Source organism: Ictidomys tridecemlineatus, chromosome 10, assembly GCF_052094955.1.
Source record: "Ictidomys tridecemlineatus isolate mIctTri1 chromosome 10, mIctTri1.hap1, whole genome shotgun sequence".
NCBI classification, from domain to species: domain Eukaryota; kingdom Metazoa; phylum Chordata; class Mammalia; order Rodentia; family Sciuridae; genus Ictidomys; species Ictidomys tridecemlineatus.
In genome coordinates this window covers 95033-112249 of record NC_135486.1, presented here as the reverse complement: position 1 = coordinate 112249, position 17217 = coordinate 95033, and the positions used below count along the sequence as shown (strand labels likewise).

The following is a 17217-nucleotide window of genomic DNA, read 5'->3' as shown; positions in this document are numbered from 1 at the left end:
GAGCCCAGGCTCCACTCAGCTTCCTCCTCCAAGTCAGTGCAAGGACAGTGGCTCTGGGATACGCAGATTCAGAGAAAGGAAGGCGGCCCCAGGGGCAGACCCCGCCTGGGCGTGCACACCATGCTGGCACCTGGTCTCTGCACTGGCCTAGCACCCACTGCCCACACCTGAGACCCATCACCCACCTCCTCACGGCTGGAGACGCCTGGAAATGGACGCACCTCACACGCCCCTCTGTCTTCCACCTTTGCTCTGCACTGCCATTCCCTCCTGTTGTTCTTCTCTTGGTTGCTTTCCTTGCCTTCTCCTTCCTTGAGCAGAATGAGTGACCATGAGTACTCTGCAGGCCGATTTCTGGCTTGACCATGCTCTGCCCCTTTTTGCCATATGATCTTGGCCACATTTCTAAATTCTCTGGTATCAAAGTCTCCCATCCAGAATGGAAAGGCTCTGTGAGGCCGCCTGGCATGGGCTTGGCCCCTTAGCACAGAAGGCACATGCCAGGTGCTCCTGAGTTCAAGTTTCCTTAGGGGCTACATTCCAGCTATAGCACTCTGGTCACTCATGCCCTTAGAGAGTCCCCAGCTGTCATGAGTCCTGAGTCAATTTTCCTCTATTTAAGATCACAAAAAGGGAAAATCTCAGTCATTTTCCTTCTCACATCCTATTTCCCTGTGGCATGTAGATGTTGGAGGCAAAGCCATGAGAATTGAGATGAGGGGAAATTTAGCTGGTCTCCTTATAACTTAACAACCTGCTTTGGTTTGGACATGTGGTCCCCCCCCCCAAAACTCATTTGACCCATTATGCAAGAAAGCCCAGAGCTGACATGACTTGTATTAGCCTGGGCCATGCCTTCATCCTCTGAAGGGGTTAACTGGGTGGCAGCTGCCAGCGGGTGGGATGTGGCTGGAGGTGGGGCAGCGGGGCATGCCCTTGGGGTTTGTGTTTTATTCCTGGTGAGCAGAGCTCTCTCTGCTTCCTGATGCCATGTTCCGAGCTGTATTTCTCTGCCACACCTTCCTCCATGATGCTGTGCCTCACCTGGGCCCAGAGCAATGGAACCTGACTCTGCTGACGGAGACCTCTGAAACCCTGAGCAGAATACACTTCCCCCTCTAAGGTGTTCCTTTCAGGTCTTTCAGTCAATGGGGATAGGCTGATGACTGCGCGTGCTGAACAGATGCATGTTTTGAGCTCAGCCTCTGAGTCAAAGGAAGCGGGCAGTTCAGTTCCACACAGGGCCTGGTTGCAGAGCCAAACCAACTATGGGCTGAGCTGTCCTGGAGGACATGCTTAGCCTGGTCTGATGACTAGCCGGTTTCCCTTGAAGGAGTTCTACTTTGTGTCTTTTCTTCCCTCTTTGCCCCTTTCTCCTTTTTCATCTTTTTATCTTGTAATTTCTAACTATACGAGTCTAAGCAATCATTGTGCAGAAGCCAGAAGCCAGCCTAAGTCACCTGGGCTGCGGAAACCCCAGGGCATCTTCTCTGTCCTCCAACACTGTGCTGAGAACCACTCCTCAGGAACCATGCCCTGGGATCTTCCCCACCCCAACGCAGCAAGTGCTGAGGAGCAAGCTCTGCACCTTGCCAGAGAGAACAGCACTCTGCCACCAGTACAGACAGCCCTGTGAACAGGCTGCTTAAGCCAGGGGCCCATGTCTTTTCTGAGGCCAGCACCAGGCTCTGCTGCTTCCCACCTCCATGGAAGATGTTCTAAAGAAGTGGCCGCACGAGGACAGAGAAGACATTGGGCCCTTCTATAGCCCTACCTGAAAGGGGGCGCTACTGTTACTGCACCAGCACCAGCACATGGAACATGGGGAAGCATTGCAGGAGGCCAGAGGGCCAGTTCTGGTCCTCACGCTGCCCTCTGCAGGGGGCTTCACCTTGACCTTGAACTTACTTCCCTGGGCCCTGTTTTCTCATCTGTAAAACTGGGCAGAAATGATCATAACTGACGGTACTTCCAGCGTTCCCTTGAGGGCTAAGAGTCCTCCAATATCCAGAATGAAAATCAGGAGCCAGGGACATGAATGGAGGTTGGAGAACTATACTCTATGTTTAAGGAAAATTTAGATAAATTTTTTTAAGGAAATAATCCAAACTGATCACTGGAACCTCAAGCTTTCATTACTCAACAGTATTTCAGATCCAACATTCCAGTGAGGAATGTTGAGGGCTAAGAGTCCTCCAATATCCAGAATGAAAATCAGGAGCCAGGGACATGAATGGAGGTTGGAGAACTATACTCTATGTTTAAGGAAAATTTAGATAAATTTTTTTAAGGAAATAATCCAAACTGATCACTGGAACCTCAAGCTTTCATTACTCAACAGTATTTCAGATCCAACATTCCAGTGACTGCCTTGGTCCTATGAGTGCAGGAGGGACAGGGACAGGGCCTAAAGAAAAGGATGACAAGGTCTTGTGAGTGCAAGAGCAGCAGGGGCAGGCCTGAGGACCAGGACTGCCATGGTCCTGTGAGTGAGGAAGGACAGGGGCAGGTCTGAGGACCAGGGCTGCCATGGTCCTGTGAGTGAGGAAGGACAGGGGCAGGTCTGAGGACCAGGGCTGCCATGGTCCTGTGAGTGAGGAAGGACAGGGGCAGGGCCTGAGGACCAGGGCTGCCATGGTCCTGTGAGTGAGGAAGGAGGAGGGCAGGGCCTGAGGACCAGGGCTGCCATGGTCCTGTGAGTGAGGAAGGACAGGGCAGGGCTGAGGACCAGGGCTGCCATGGTCCTGTGACTGAGGAAGGACAGGGGCAGGGCCTGAGGACCAGGGCTGCCATGTTCCTGTGAGTGAGGAAGGACAGGGGCAGGACTGAGGACCAGGGCTGCCATGGTCCTGTGAGTGAGGAAGGACAGGGCAGGTCTGAGGACCAGGGCTGCCATGGTCCTGTGAGTGAGGAAGGACAGGGGCAGGTCTGAGGACCAGGGCTGCCATGGTCCTGTGAGTGAGGAAGGACAGGGGCAGGTCTGAGGACCAGGGCTGCCATGGTCCTGTGAGTGAGGAAGGACAGGGCAGGTCTGAGGACCAGGGCTGCCATGGTCCTGTGAGTGAGGAAGGGCAGGGCAGGGCCTGAGGACCAGGGCTGCTACGGTCCTGTGAGTGAGGAAGGACAGGGCAGGGCCTGAGGACCAGGGCTGCCATGGTCCTGTGAGTGAGGAAGGGCAGGGGCAGGGCTGAGGACCAGGGCTGCCATGGTCCTGTGAGTGAGGAAGGACAGGGCAGGGCCTGAGGACCAGGGCTGCCATGGTCCTGTGAGTGAGGAAGGACAGGGGCAGGGCCTGAGGACCAGGGCTGCCATGGTCCTGTGAGTGAGGAGGGGCAGGGACAGGTCTGAGGACCAGGGCTGCCATGGTCCTGTGAGTGAGGAAGGGCAGGGCAGGGCTGAGGACCAGGGCTGCCATGGTCCTGTGAGTGAGGAAGGACAGGGGCAGGGCCTGAGGACCAGGGCTGCCATGGTCCTGTGAGTGAGGAGGGGCAGGGACAGGTCTGAGGACCAGGGCTGCCATGGTCCTGTGAGTGAGGAAGGACAGGGGCAGGGCCTGAGGACCAGGGCTGCCATGGTCCTGTGAGTGAGGAAGGGCAGGGGCAGGGCTGAGGACCAGGGCTGCCATGGTCCTGTGAGTGAGGAAGGACAGGGTCAGGCCTGTGGACCAGGATGCTTCGGTCCTTTGAGTGCAGAAGGGGCAGCGGGAGGGCTTGAGGACCAGGATGCCTTGGTCCAGCGCATCCCTTCTGCTCTCCACTAGGTTCGTATTGGAGGGCTAGAGGTTCCATGCCCTGCTTTCTCATGTTCTTCTGTGTGTCTGGAGGATGTTAACATGTTTGCAAGAATACAGTTGCAGGAAGCATTTATAAACCTTTTTGTATGATGCCTGTGCTCCACAGCAATCTGGGCCTTCAGGCCTAGAAAGCATACAACAGTGGCAGGTGTGTATACAGAAGTTTTTGTCCAGAACTTTGAGCAGGGAAGCTTGCCACATCAGTCAGGAAAGCACAGGAAACTACAATGAAGAACCACTCAAAAACATATTCCACAAAGTATTTTACTTCTCATTTGGAATGGCCTTCCAGGCCGGCCTATGAGGTACAGTCTTTGGCCACATGTACACTCAGAAGTCATGTCACAAAGGGCAAGGTCATTTGCACAGGTGGACCGTGACATCATCAGGAGACAGGACTGTTAGACAGTCTGATGAAAAGAACAGTGAGGTCAGCCAGGGTGATGAAGGACACCACCAGGAGCTTGTGTGTCCAGCAAGGAGATGCACACCCCCAGGGTTCTCACATGCAGTTGGGGTACCGGCTAAGCAGCAGCCTGTATCGGGGTGAAAGAGCAGTATGTGCACTTTCCAAGGCAGCAGCTCAGGAGAAAGGGAAGGAAAGGCTTCCTGGTCTTTCCCTAATTGTCCAAGCCAGGCCCCACCCCTGCCTGCACAGCAAGGCAACACTAAACACATGCCCAGATGAACTTCAGAGACAGCACCCATGAGGCATTGTCAAATATTTCAAGTGCCTTGGAGAGCTTAAAACTAGTTGTTAGGACAGTTGGTCTCCTTTCCCACTTTCTTCATTTCTCTTTTCTTTGCTCTCAGGACATAGAAGAAAATTTTTCAGTCTGTGATGCTTAGGATGGTATGAACAAGATTTGCCTTGAAGAGAAAACTTTCTGAGTTTGTGAAAACTTGTTTCCCCTTAGAAATGTACCCTTTCTCCACTGCTGGGTTTGTAAGTGCAGGTACATAGCCTGGAACCCTACAGGAAAGAGCCTGCCAGGGGCATTCAGTAGCTTATCTGATGGCCAAGGTTCTCAGTTCTCAGAGGAATAAAAATAGACCTTGGTCAGGAGGGGACAAGGGTCACAGACAACAGCAGTAACCTGGAGCTCTGTGCCCTGCCCAGCCAGAGACTCACTCTCACAAAGCTGGCTAGACCCTGCCTGTAGCTCCTCACTCCCTTCACCTCTGGATGCCAGCCCAGCCCGGCTGCTCACTACATGCCTGAGCACCCAGGAAAGGCGCCTGTGCCAGAGCCCTGTGATGTCAGGGACATGAGCCTTCCTGGCAACTTTACTGAGGGCGGAGGCTGTCAGGGCTAAACCTGCAGGAAGTTCCTTGGATTCTTCTCCAGCAAAACCCATGGATTTTATAGAACCAGGGTGCACAGGTTGTCAGCCCCTCTTAGACTGCATGGCAGCTAGCTCAGCTTGCCCTGTGCCAAGGCAGCAGAAAGGCTAGAGATGAGAATGTGTGTGGAAGTGTGTACACACACTGATTTGAGCACCTGAGGCCTTCTGTCTAATCCTGCAGAAACGTGTGTACACAATCAAATTAACAACATATATGGATATATAGACACATAAATGTATGCAGAATGCATATGTATGTATTATAGATATTTAATATGCACACATACTCATGTGTATCACACATGGACCTCACCTAACACCGCACCTGCAGAAGTGCTGACCAGCAGAATGCATGTCCACATGAGTGTCAGAGGATGTGCACCAGCCGGCCAGATGGAGGTCATGCTGTGGGAGGGCACTGCCAGTGGGTCTGGAATCTCAGCCCTGAGGCCATCGCTTGGGTGCTTGCTTGGGGAGGGTGGGCTGCTCCACCCAAGTCTACACGGCAGTGACTTACACAGGGCTGTGCACAGTCACCACGCTTGTTGTTGTCCTCAGGTGTCCAGAACACAGCATCTCCCATTCCAGGCTGGGCCTCAGAGGGAATCAGGCACACTGCGGGGGTAGGGACGCACAGTCTGCAGGACCCTTGGCTCCCTTCTGCTTCTCAGCCCTGCCACTGGAAGGCATGGCCAAATCCAGATAGAACCGGGACTTGAGGAAGCGGCGGTAGGAGTCCTTCTCCATCAGGTTGAAGATCTTTCTCTGGGCCTCGTCAAAGCAGGTCACTGTGGGCTCCAACACATTCCGGCCAGTCTCCTCCCTGGTGTGAGAGTCCAGGTTCACCTGGGGACAAAGACAGAGGCTCCATCAGACCGGATCCCTGCCAAGTCAGAGGTGCAGCTCCGTGCTGGGATGCAGGTGGCTACACCCTGCACCCAGGACACCCAGTGCCATGGGGCACCTGGGAGGTGAGGAGGTCCATCCTGCTTCAGGTGGGAAGAGCAACATCTTCCTTTCTGTCTCCCAGATTGGGGAGATTTATCAGGAAAAAGCTTTAGAGGAGGCAACTTAAGCCCATGGATGAAAGATATTTCCCTAACAGGCTTACTTGGGATGGCTGAGGGGTGCGACAGCAGGCTGGGTGGCTTTCCTAGCTCTAGGATCTGAAAACCCCGCCCACACCTACCCCTAGGAGCTCCTCCCAGGTCCAGGAGGACTGCTGGTGGAGAATTACCTCCTTGGTGGCCTGCACAGAGATGAACTCCTCGTAGATCCTCTTGGCCTTAGGGCTGAGCTTGGCGGGTGACTTGGTCTTCCTGTACTCCTCGCAGCTAACCCAGAAGTCAATGTTCTCCTCACTGTACTCAGACTTCAGGAATGCCCTGAACGTGGCCAGCCCACCTGGTACAGGGAGAACCACAGCTGTCAGGATTCAGGCCCTGAGCCTCATACTTCAAACAGATCCCAGTTACACCTAGTGATCCCTAACCAAGGTTCAAGGCCCTTTCAAGAAATTGTTACATCTCAGAGATGTCTACACAGCCATCAACCACCAAGATGGCATTGAAAGAGAAACTGAGGCTAATTCTACAGGAAGATGTCCATATTCAGAATATTTTCTGTTTGCCACTTTTCCATGTGATGAGAACAATAATTATTTCTGTATGAATTTCCACTGTGTATTGCAAAATTCTAGGCATGGTAAAGTGTTTAACAGATGGGATGTGAGAACAAGTTTATCCTGGTCTGGTAACTAGAAAGATACCAACGTTCCTGCAGGTCTCATTAGACCAGCACAAGGTAAACTTGTCTTATCCTGAGTGCCTCTGTCCAGGGTCCCCGGGTAGGAGGGGTCATCAGACTTACATTCATGGGTGATCAGGTTTTCCAGTGATTCAGCCCATTTCTTGACTTCCTCTTGGCTCACCCTAGAGATATCACAGAGAAAAAGCATAACTTGAATGCCATGATGTAGAATTGGAGAAAGACGTCTAAGATCCTAGGTAATATGCAGAGATGTTATCTTCTGTCATTATAATGAGATCTGCTGTCAATTAGGACAGTTTTTGACTAAGCATGTGAAAATTTCGAATCCAACTGTGACCTCCAGGAGAATGGAGGTCCTCTGGATTCAAACCTTGCCTTCAGGACACAGACTCCATCCCCTGTCACAGACATCTCCTCAGCAGTCGTCATGCACAGCTGATCTTCACCAAGGCCATTTCTCTTACCTCTGGCAAACAGCCACTTTGTCCTTCTTGCTGTGGGCAGAGCTGTGCTCGCAGGAGTCGGACTTCTGCAGCAGGAAGCCTAGCCGGTGCTTCATATCTTTTGCACTACACGGAGGAGAACGAGGACAGTTAGCAATGAGGCCGTCCTCAAGAGACACCTGTCAGTGGAGCCCGAGGATCTCACTACTGGTGCCAAGGGCAGAGGCAGCTATATAGGAAATGGGACTCAGAGCTGGCAGGAGCTACCAGGAGGACAGGGTCCCAACACTGGCTCCTTCAGCTGTGACCCAGAAGCCTCTTCTGCACACCCTCCCTCTTTTTCAATGTGGCGCCTCTGGTCTGGCCAATGGAACAAAACTGGACACAGGACTAATCTTGATTGTTTTAGTTTGAAAGCAAAATACCATGCGTCTTGCTGCACGCCCCCTCCTGGCAGCTGGCTGCTAGTTCATCTGCCTTCCTGCTGGCAGAGGGATACTGGGCACACTTGGAGAGCAGGTGAGTTCAGCCCCACCAGCTGGCCCAGCAGTTGCTATGGGGGCACTGAGCTCACTGAGGTGTGCAGTGCATGGGATGGGGGGTGGGCATGAGCACTGGCTGGGCTGGACCCAAGCTCCTGGAGGACGCATCCAGACTCCAGCTGCCACCTTCCTTTAAAAGCTACCCGACCAGGAGGCATACAGGCCAGAGGCTTTGAAAGGAGCAGGAGGCTGGAGCTGTCCCTGGAGCAGCTTAGGGATACAGAGCTACAGGCAGCCAGGCTGCAGTGGGTGGCTGAGGAGCTGGAGGAGGACTCCTAGTAAGGAGGGGGAGGAGGACCCCTCCTGAAGAGCAGAGAGGGGGACCCCTAATGAGCAGAAGGGAGGAGGACCCCTAATGAGGAGCAGGGAGGATGACTCCTAATGAGGAGCAGGGAGGAGGACCCCTAATGAGGAGTAGGGAGGAGGACCCCTAATGAGGAGTAGGAGGAGGACCCCTAATGAGGAGTGGGAGGAGGACCCCTAATGAGGAGTGGGAGGAGGACCCCTAATGAGCAGAAGGGAGGAGGAACCCTAATGAGGAGCAGGAGGAGGACCCCTAATGAGCAGAAGGGAGGAGGACCCCTAATGAGCAGAAGGGAGGAGGACCCCTAATGAGGAGCAGAAGGAGAATCCCTCATGAGGAGCAGAGAAGAGGACACCAGAGGAGGAGCAGGGAGGAGGACCCCTAATGAGGAGTGGGAGGAGGACCCCTAATGAGCAGAAGGGAGGAGGACCCCTAATGAGGAGTAGGAGGAGGAGCCCAGATGAGGAGTGGGAGGAGGACCCCTAATGAGGAGTAGGGAGGAGGACCCCTAATGAGGAGTAGGGAGGAAGACCCCTAATGAGGAGCAGGGAGGAGGACCCCTAATGAGGAACAGGGAGGAGGAACCCTAATGAGGAGCAGGAGGAGGACCCCTAATGAGGAGTAGGGAGGAGGACCCCTAATGAGGAGTGGGAGGAGGACCCCTAATGAGGAGCAGGGAGGAGGACTCCTAATGAGGAGCAGGGAGGAGGAACCCTAATGAGGAGTGGGAGAAGGACCCCTAATGAGCAGAAGGGAGGAGGAACCCTAATGAGGAGCAGGGAGGAGGACCCCTAATGAGGAACAGGAGGAGGACCCCTAATGAGGAGCAGGGAGGATGACTCCTAATGAGGAGCAGGGAGGAGGACCCCTAATGAGGAGTAGGGAGGAGGACCCCTAATGAGGAGTAGGAGGAGGACCCCTAATGAGGAGTGGGAGGAGGACCCCTAATGAGGAGCAGGGAGGAGGAACCCTAATGAGGAGTGGGAGGAGGACCCCTAATGAGCAGAAGGGAGGAGGAACCCTAATGAGGAGTGGGAGGAGGACCCCTAATGAGCAGAAGGGAGGAGGACCCCTAATGAGGAGCAGGGAGGAGGACCCCTAATGAGGAGCAGGGAGGAGGACCCCTAATGAGGAGCAGGGAGGAGGACCCCTAATGAGGAGCAGGGAGGAGGACCCCTAATGAGGAGCAGGGAGGAGGAACCCTAATGAGGAGCAGGGAGGAGGACCCCTAATGAGGAGCAGGAGGAGGACCCCTAATGAGGAGTAGGGAGGAGGACCCCTAATGAGGAGTGGGAGGAGGACCCCTAATGAGGAGCAGGAGGATGACTCCTAATGAGGAGTAGGGAGGAAGACCCCTAATGAGGAGTGGGAGGAGGACCCCTAATGAGGAGCAGGGAGGAGGACCCCTAATGAGGAGCAGGGAGGAGGACCCCTAATGAGGAGCAGGGAGGAGGAACCCTAATGAGGAGCAGGGAGGAGGACCCCTAATGAGGAGCAGGGAGGAGGACCCCTAATGAGGAGCAGGGAGGAGGACCCCTAATGAGGAGTAGGGAGGAGGACCCCTAATGAGGAGCAGGAGGAGGACCCCTAATGAGGAGTGGGAGGAGGAACCCTAATGAGAAGTGGGAGGAGGACCCCTAATGAGGAGCAGGAGGAGGACCCCTAATGAGGAGCAGGGAAGAGGACCCCTAATGAGGAGCAGGAGGAGGACCCCTCATGAGGAGCAGGAGGAGGAACCCTAATGAGAAGTGGGAGGAGGACCCCTAATGAGGAGCAGGAGGAGGACCCCTAATGAGGAACAGGGAGGAGGAACCCTAATGAGGAGCAGGAGGAGGACCCCTAATGAGGAGTGGGAGGAGGACCCCTAATGAGGAGTGGGAGGAGGACCCTAATGAGGAGTGGGAGCAGGACCCCTAATGAGAATCAGGGAGGAAGACCCATGAGGAGCGTTAGGAGGATCCCTTAAGAGAAGTGGGAGGGAGGACCCCTAATGAGGAGCAGGAGGAGGAGCCCTAATGAGGAGTGGGAGCAGGACCCCTAATGAGGAGTAGGGAGGAGGACCCCTAATGAGGAGTAGGGAGGAGGACCCCTAATGAGGAGTAGGGAGGAGGACCCCTAATGAAAAGCAGGAAGAGAATCTCTCATGAGGAGTGGAAGGAGAACCCCTCATAAGGAGCAGAGAGAAGGACCCCAATGAGGAAAGGGAGGGAGGACCCCTCATGAGGAGTGGGGAGGAGCCCTAATTAGGAGTGGGAGCAGGACCCCTAATGAGAATCAGGGAGGAAGACCCATGAGGAGCGTTAGGAGGATCCCTTAAGAGAAGTGGGAGGGAGGACCCCTAATGAGGAGCAGGAGGGAGGACTACTAATGAAGAGCAGGAGGAGGACCCCTAATGAGGAGCAGGAGGGAGGACTACTAATGAGTCTTGGCTCAGTCTCTCCCTATCATTTTCTGTCTTCACGTTACCTCTTTTATTGTGAAAGCCAAGAAGTCATTTAAGAAGAGAAAGGTATTTTAACAGAAAAAATAACTAGACGTTCCTGCTGGTGAGGGAAGCGTGGAACCCAGCGTGGAAGACCCTCAGGTGGCTGCTGGCCGGGAGTGCACCTGTGGTCTCTCGTGCTACCCTGTAGGAGGTCTTTCCTTGCCCTCAGCACTGGTCCTTCCTCTGCCCCTCCAGCAAAGCCTGCTCCACGATAGCAGTCCCTGGGCTATTGATCCTGAGGGTCTGGTTAGAGACTCAGTGCCAACAGAAGCCATTTCACAACTCCACCTGCTGCCTCTGCTGGCCCAGTGGCCATGGAGCGGGGTCACAGCATAGGACAACCGAGAGGGCCCAGCTCAGGTGACTTCGCCATCCTTGGATACAGGGAGCCAGACTCCTCACAGCGCCCTCCGTGTGGGCAGCAACAGTAAGGCCCTCTGGGGCCTGGACTGGGGGAGATGCGCAGCAGCTGGGCTGAGCAGGTCCCGGCCAAGTTGGCAGCCAGCTGAGGGCAGAGCCACGCTCGCCTTCCCAGCCCCACCATCCCCAGCCCTCTAGGTGTACTCCATAGGTAACTGGACTGAACTGGAGCCGGAGGCTAGTGGCTTCTGTTCCCCTGCCAGATCCCTGCTGCTCTGAAGAAGCCTGGGCAGGGTCTTGCCCTGAGGACAGAATGTTGGAAAGGTAAACTCCTCAGTGACACATGAAAAACAATTTTATTTCCAAATTGAAATTTAATGTGATTTCTATTTGCAGGGAGACAAGAGAGGAGTTAATATAACTTCAGGTTGACGTTACCCTCACTCAAGATTCATAACGAAAGATCTCTAGTCTTTCCTTTTATTCTCAACTGCTAACAGATGAGCATTCTCTAAAATCACTCATTTAATAAAGCAGAGGCAGATGAGCAGCTGCAAATCTTTAAGGACTTTTTCTTTTTAATTGGCACATTGATAAAACAATGTCCTCAGGGCGAGATCTTCCACAGGACCGAGCTGACTTCAGGGCTGGGCAGGAAGGGGGGAGGTGCCTCCTTGAAAGGAGCATGATACTTGCTTATAGCCCAGAGAGAGGGCAGTGCAGCACCCACCGAGCCTGCTTCTCCAGGCTACAGCCCTCTCCTGGGTGCCTCCCCAGAACACCTATATGCGGGGTCAGGAGCACAGAGTCTGAGCCCATGTGCTGCAGTGAGGCTCAGGTGGCAGCCTTGGTCACAGAGGCTTGCAGACCTCTGTGTGTAGCTTGGAGCACCTGCCTCCCCCGAATCTCAAACACCTGGCTCAGAGGACGGGGCTTCCAAGTCATCACAGGTCTCATAAAGTCACATCCACAACACACAGGTACCCAAATCTGGGGAGCCTACTCCCTCAGCCACCACATCCACTAGTCCTACAGAACAAGGACAGCGGGGCTCCTGGCCACACTGCATCTGATACAGAGAACCAGTGACAAGTCTACTCAGCAAGCAGCTGACCAGTCCTTTTGAACGACACGCCTGCACGCAGCCTTACCTCCGCAGGCAGGAGGCCGGCAGGCCCGCCAGTCCCTTGCACATCTCGAGAGGCGGGTGGGGTGCGCAGCGGGAGACCGTAGGGAGCGGCGGCTGTGGCTTCCGTTTCCCGAGCTCTGGGCTCTTCTCTGCGGAGAGTGGAGTCAAATCCTGAGAGCATCTCCCTCGCAGCCGGCAGGGTCTCTTTTATAGCCCAGCCAGGTCCAATCGGCCAATCAGATGGCCGCGCTGCAGCTCCGCTCCTGCCAAGGCCCGGAGGAGAGGAGGAGAGCTCCACACTACAGTCTGTGTGTCACAGCGGACGCAGAGGACGCAGCCGGCTCCAGCAGCTGGGCTCCTGTCCAAGGCACCCTGCCGCGGAGCTGGGGCTATCATTCATAGGCGCCCAAGGAGGACTCCAGGGGCCTCTTATGTAGGTTAGAAACACTCCTCACACCTGGCCCGAGGTCTGACCCTCAGCCCTGCCAGGAAGGAGTGGGCCAGTGCGGGTCTCTAGGTGTGACCTCCAGAGGCTTGGGGGAGCCGGGGAGAGGTAGCTGTCGGGCAGATGGCTATGCCAGGCAGCCATGAGAAACCAGGCTAGGAAAGTAAATCTCCAGCTCTGTGACTGACCTGAGTGTTCCAGAAACCTTACCCAGAATGGAGCAGCCTTATGATGACAGTCTCTCCTCCTGCACGAGGGACTGCAGGAGGGAGCAGGCTGCAGACTCCAGCTGTCATTGGCAGTGGGTTTATTATTTATTTATGTATTTATTTATTTTAAAAAAACCTGTGTTAGTGCCGGGCATGATGGTGCATGCCTGTAATCCCAGGAGGATCACTTAAATAAAATACAAAAAATAAGGCTGGGGATGTGGTTCAGTGGTTGCATGCCCGAGTTCAATCCCTGGTACAAAACAAAACAAAACAAAAGCTGTTGATGATTTTATTTATTTTTAAGCTGTTGATGATTTTATTTATTTATTTATTTATTTATTTTGTGGTGCTGAGAATTGAATCCAGCGCCTCACACATACAAGGCAAGCACTCTACCACTGATGGACAACCCAGCCTGGCAGTGGGTTTATGTCTACGTAATCCTAAGCCTCCAAACAGTATTTCAGAAAAGAAGGGGGGACATCCAAATATAGCCTGCCTCCAAACCTCCAGGCTTTGCAAGGAACATAAGAGAAGACCCAGAAAGATCCAGTGATGCTGAAAAGGTCCACAGCAGAACTTCAGAAGAGGGTCTGCCTGTGAATCGTGATTCACAGCTGCTGGTGTGCCTAGTGGACCTTAAGACAACCTGGCCACCATGCAGGCTGCCAAGCAGGAAGCACGCCTTGTGTAGGAAGGGAACTCGCCTAGGTGCTACCACAGAAGTTGAGTCCAGAGCCAGCGGGTCCTCACTGGACGGGCTTGCTGAGGGAGGCAGATGTGCCAGCATGTTTCTGAATTGTAGAGTGAAGAGGGTGGTTTTTATTGTTAGATTGGGCACAGCTGACAGGGAAACATGGTGTTAGTTTCACGCACCTTGCTCGAGGAGTCACATGCCCCTTTCCCTGCTCCGGGAAGCAGGGGCTGCTTCAGACCTACTCTCTGGCTCTGCGAGAAGCAGTTTCAGCTTTCGCAGTCATTCACTTCCTTGACGGTGACTTCTGGCTTTCTTAAAAGGTTTAATACTTGTAGGGGATGTTTGGGGAAGCATCCCATGGGGCTTGCTGGAGGAGAAGCGGCCAGGGCACCCCCCGCCTTGGTGGTCTTGTGCTTCTCTCTGATGGGCACGAGAATTGACTCCTGCTGCTCTGTGATCTCCCTTCTCTAGGCATCTGGTGTGTGGAGAGCTCTGCTCTCAAATGCTGCGGTGTCTGCTCAGCTAAGACTCAGCTTTCCAGCACCTCTGAGCCAGGAGCTGTTTGAGGTCCTGCACTGAGAGGTGAGCAAGCAGACCAGGTCTTTGCCCCGTGGAGCTTTCATGACCAAGGAAGGAATCAGAAAATCAGCAAATAAGATGCTCTAGAGTGACCCAGGCCGTCAGGAAGACAGGAAGTGGTGGAGCAGATGGTGGGGCAGTAGGTCAGGAAAGGCCCCTTTGAAAAGGAGGCATCTGAAACGGGATTTGATGGGTGAGAAAACCAAGAAATACCTAGAAATGATTCCAAGTGGAAGAAGAGCATGTGAAACGCTCTTCATCTGAGCCAGGCAGAGGAAAGCAGGCAGCCACTCAAGAATAGAAGAGATGGCAGGATGCCACTAGAGGCTGAGAGGGTTCATGGGCAGTCAGAGGCCAGGCCTTACCGAGGCACAGTGGAGACCCACTGAAGGCAATTGCAACTCATGGAGGCATCCTGCTGCTGTCCTGGGAAAAGGACAGAGGCTGAGCAGGAGCCTAGGAACAAGTCAAGTCAGCAAGGCCAGGAGCTTGAATCCGTTCATCAGTTCTGCATTGCAGAATGGAGGATTGATTCACAAAGGACCTGAACAGGGATCACAATGCCCGGCGCTCTTCAGGAAGGCGCCTCCTACAGGGAAGAAGCCCCAAGCCAGAAGACACCAGGTGAGTGCCATCATTATAAACTCCCTCCATAGCTAAGAAATCCCAGGAGAGCAGGGAATGGAGAATAAACTGAACCCTTTAAATTGGGGAAGGGTTTTGGAAAGTAAACTCAAGGAGAGCACAGACATCCTTGCTGTTCAGATCATCTCAGAACATCACAATGCCAGGTGTGGTGAGAGCCACCCACTGCAGTGGGCACATACAGCTCAAGGTGCTACTACGCCCCCTACCAGCAGGGTGCTGGCCTCGCACAGCCCACCCTGAGAGAGTGCAATGAGACCAAGAGGATCCAAGCAACCTCCAAGACTGCACATTTGACAGAGCGATGGTTGGCCTTCCTGGCAGATGGTCCTAAGGTCATGATCATGACTGTGAAGAATGGGAAAAAAGTGAACTGTGTGGAGACCATAGAGGTTTTTGGTATGAGCAGAGCTTTGTGGGGAATGAAGAGTGAAAGGAAGCCACATGGGTGCTTCTCACCACAGTGAAGACTAGCGGTTGCCCTAGGCTGGATGGGGTGTGGGCTAGCCCAAGTTCTGCTTGGATTCACGTTCTAAAGAGGGCACATCAAAAAGAGCCGACTGGTTGTGAAATCATCAAGCAGTAGGAAGACTATTGCAAGAGCCGACATGAGAAGCCAGGACCAAATGATAGAGAGCGAGACTGGTGAGAACCAAGTGACAGGAGAGTGTAAGAGAGCTCCTGATGCTGTCCAGGGCTGGGCCTTGGGAAGGGGCTGAGGGAACCATCCCCACATGGCGCAATAGGTGTGGACTATCTTCAGCCTTGGCTCAGGGAGAGCAAAAGGAAGCATTTCTCAGCACTCAGGAGGAAAGGCGCCCACAGGCTTCAGGCCCTTCCCTCGGAGCAGGATGTGAGCCAGAACTCTGCCTGGGGTGTTTGACCATCTCAGGTGGCAGTTTCTTCTCAGCTAGAAGCTTCCTCCTCCACGAGCTTAAGACTCAAAAGCACACACCCGAAGCCAGAGGATGCCATGTGCCAGGAAGAGGGACCTCCATGTCCTGCTTGGGAAGCCGGCTTTCCTCTGCACCAGGACCAGGAGTGCCCACCCAACACTGTGACAGTGGGTGAAGCACTGGAGGCCCTGGGGCAGTGCCCCACTCGATCAGCTGGGGCCTTCCTCTTCCAGAAGTAGGGGAAGAATCAAATATCCCTGCCCCAAAGACTAAATCCTTCTTCTGCCGAGCTTAGCCCAAGACAGAAACCGCAGTCTCCTGAGCGCCTACTTGCTTTATGCGGGTGGAAGAAGATGACTGGGTGTCATGGAAACTGCCGGAACCTCGCGGGGGCAGACTCGGGTTCTAATTCCAGCTCCCCACAGATGGGCTGGATCCTGGCAACTTGGCACAAGCCTTCCCACCTCCTCTTCCTCAGGTACAAGGATTAAAGCATAACTGCGTGGTCCACGACTTGACTCCAGCCCTGCTTTTCACCCCCCTCCACTTCTGCCGGCACGCTGGCCCACTGAGCACAGCAGACACGCCAGCCTTCCCCACTCTGTGCCTAGGCATCTCCTGGAATATCCCCCCCCGGCACACACTCACCAGACTCTTCCTCAACCTTGGCAGCATCGTCTCTGCTCTGCATTCTTTGAGCATGGCTCTCAAACCCGACCCCAGCTTCCTGGTGACACCAGGTAGCCAGGTTCAGCCCAGGTCTATGCTGGGCACATGCCCTGTGTCTGGAAAGTGATGCCTGTGTATGGTGAGTGGGGCTCCACAGGGCACCAGGCTCAGCATGGCCCTGCACCCCGAGACCCTGTGGTAGGTCCCCTGGGGAGGACCAAATGCGAAGCTTCATCACCCAGGGCTCAGCACTGGACTCAGCCAGCCCTGGGTGACTTGGTCACTTGTGGCCCACACAGAGGAGGACAACTGTGACAAGACTGGGCAGTGGGGTCCTCCGGAACCTAAGAGTCAGGTCTTGAAGTTGGACGATGCACGATGCACGTGAACTGTGTTTTTTTGTGCAAGGATTTGGGAAACTCCTGATAGCAAACAACAGAGAATGATAAAACCCACAGCACTGAGGAGCCGTGATGCTGTTGACACACATACCCAGGCCCCACAAACTCTGGCTGCCAGTGTGAGGGCTGGCTGGGACACTTGCCTTATTGTCCTCTTCAGAGCTCTTTTAAACACTGTCCTATAGGCTCGCAGAGAGGGTGCTCTGAAAGAGCCTGATTTCCGTTGCTGGCCTCTGGAGCTGTAGGCTGAGCTGCAGTGGAAGAGTTGCCTCTTGGAGGAAAGGGACCCTGTGTGGCTCAGAGGCCAGCGTGTGTGCCCAGGGAGCAGGCACTGGGTCCCCTCAGCCACAGATTTGCCTTCTGTGCTTTCAGCTACCCGTGGCCAGTTATGGTCTGAAAATATTAAAAGGAAAATTCCAGAAATAAGCCATTTGTAAGTTTTAAACTGAGTGCTATTCTGAGCAGTGAGATGGAATCTGGTGCTACCCCTTTCTCTCTCTC

The 17217-nt window shown here is 54.1% G+C and overlaps 1 protein-coding gene across 2 annotated transcripts; it reads right to left on the bottom strand.

Annotated features, from left to right (window-relative positions):
* Positions 1 to 4041: 4041 nt before the first annotated feature.
* Positions 4042 to 12820, bottom strand: Rgs4 (regulator of G protein signaling 4). Of its 2 annotated transcripts, XM_005342623.5 has the most exons (5): positions 12195 to 12488; positions 7374 to 7478; positions 7009 to 7070; positions 6377 to 6543; positions 4042 to 5985 (listed from the first exon to the last, which is right to left on the bottom strand). In XM_005342623.5, exons 1-5 carry the CDS (start codon positions 12236 to 12238, stop codon positions 5746 to 5748), a joined length of 618 nt encoding a protein of 205 aa, XP_005342680.2. In that variant the 5' UTR covers positions 12239 to 12488; the 3' UTR covers positions 4042 to 5745. The 2 variants fall into 2 exon arrangements, with proteins under 2 accessions (XP_005342680.2, XP_005342681.1); XM_005342624.5 differs by lacking the exon at positions 6377 to 6543 and having other exon boundaries at positions 5781 to 5985; positions 12195 to 12820.
* Positions 12821 to 17217: the final 4397 nt, after the last annotated feature.

Coding starts and splice junctions, on each gene's coding strand:
- Rgs4 (XM_005342623.5), bottom strand. CDS start 12,238: ATGTGCAAGGGACTGGCGGGCCTGCCGGCCTCCTGCCTGCGGAG. Junction 7,071..7,373: donor AAAGTGGCTGTTTGCCAGAG/GTAAGAGAAATG, acceptor TGATATCTCTAG/GGTGAGCCAAGAGGAAGTCA. Junction 5,986..6,376: donor CTGTGCAGGCCACCAAGGAG/GTAATTCTCCAC, acceptor CTTTGTCCCCAG/GTGAACCTGGACTCTCACAC.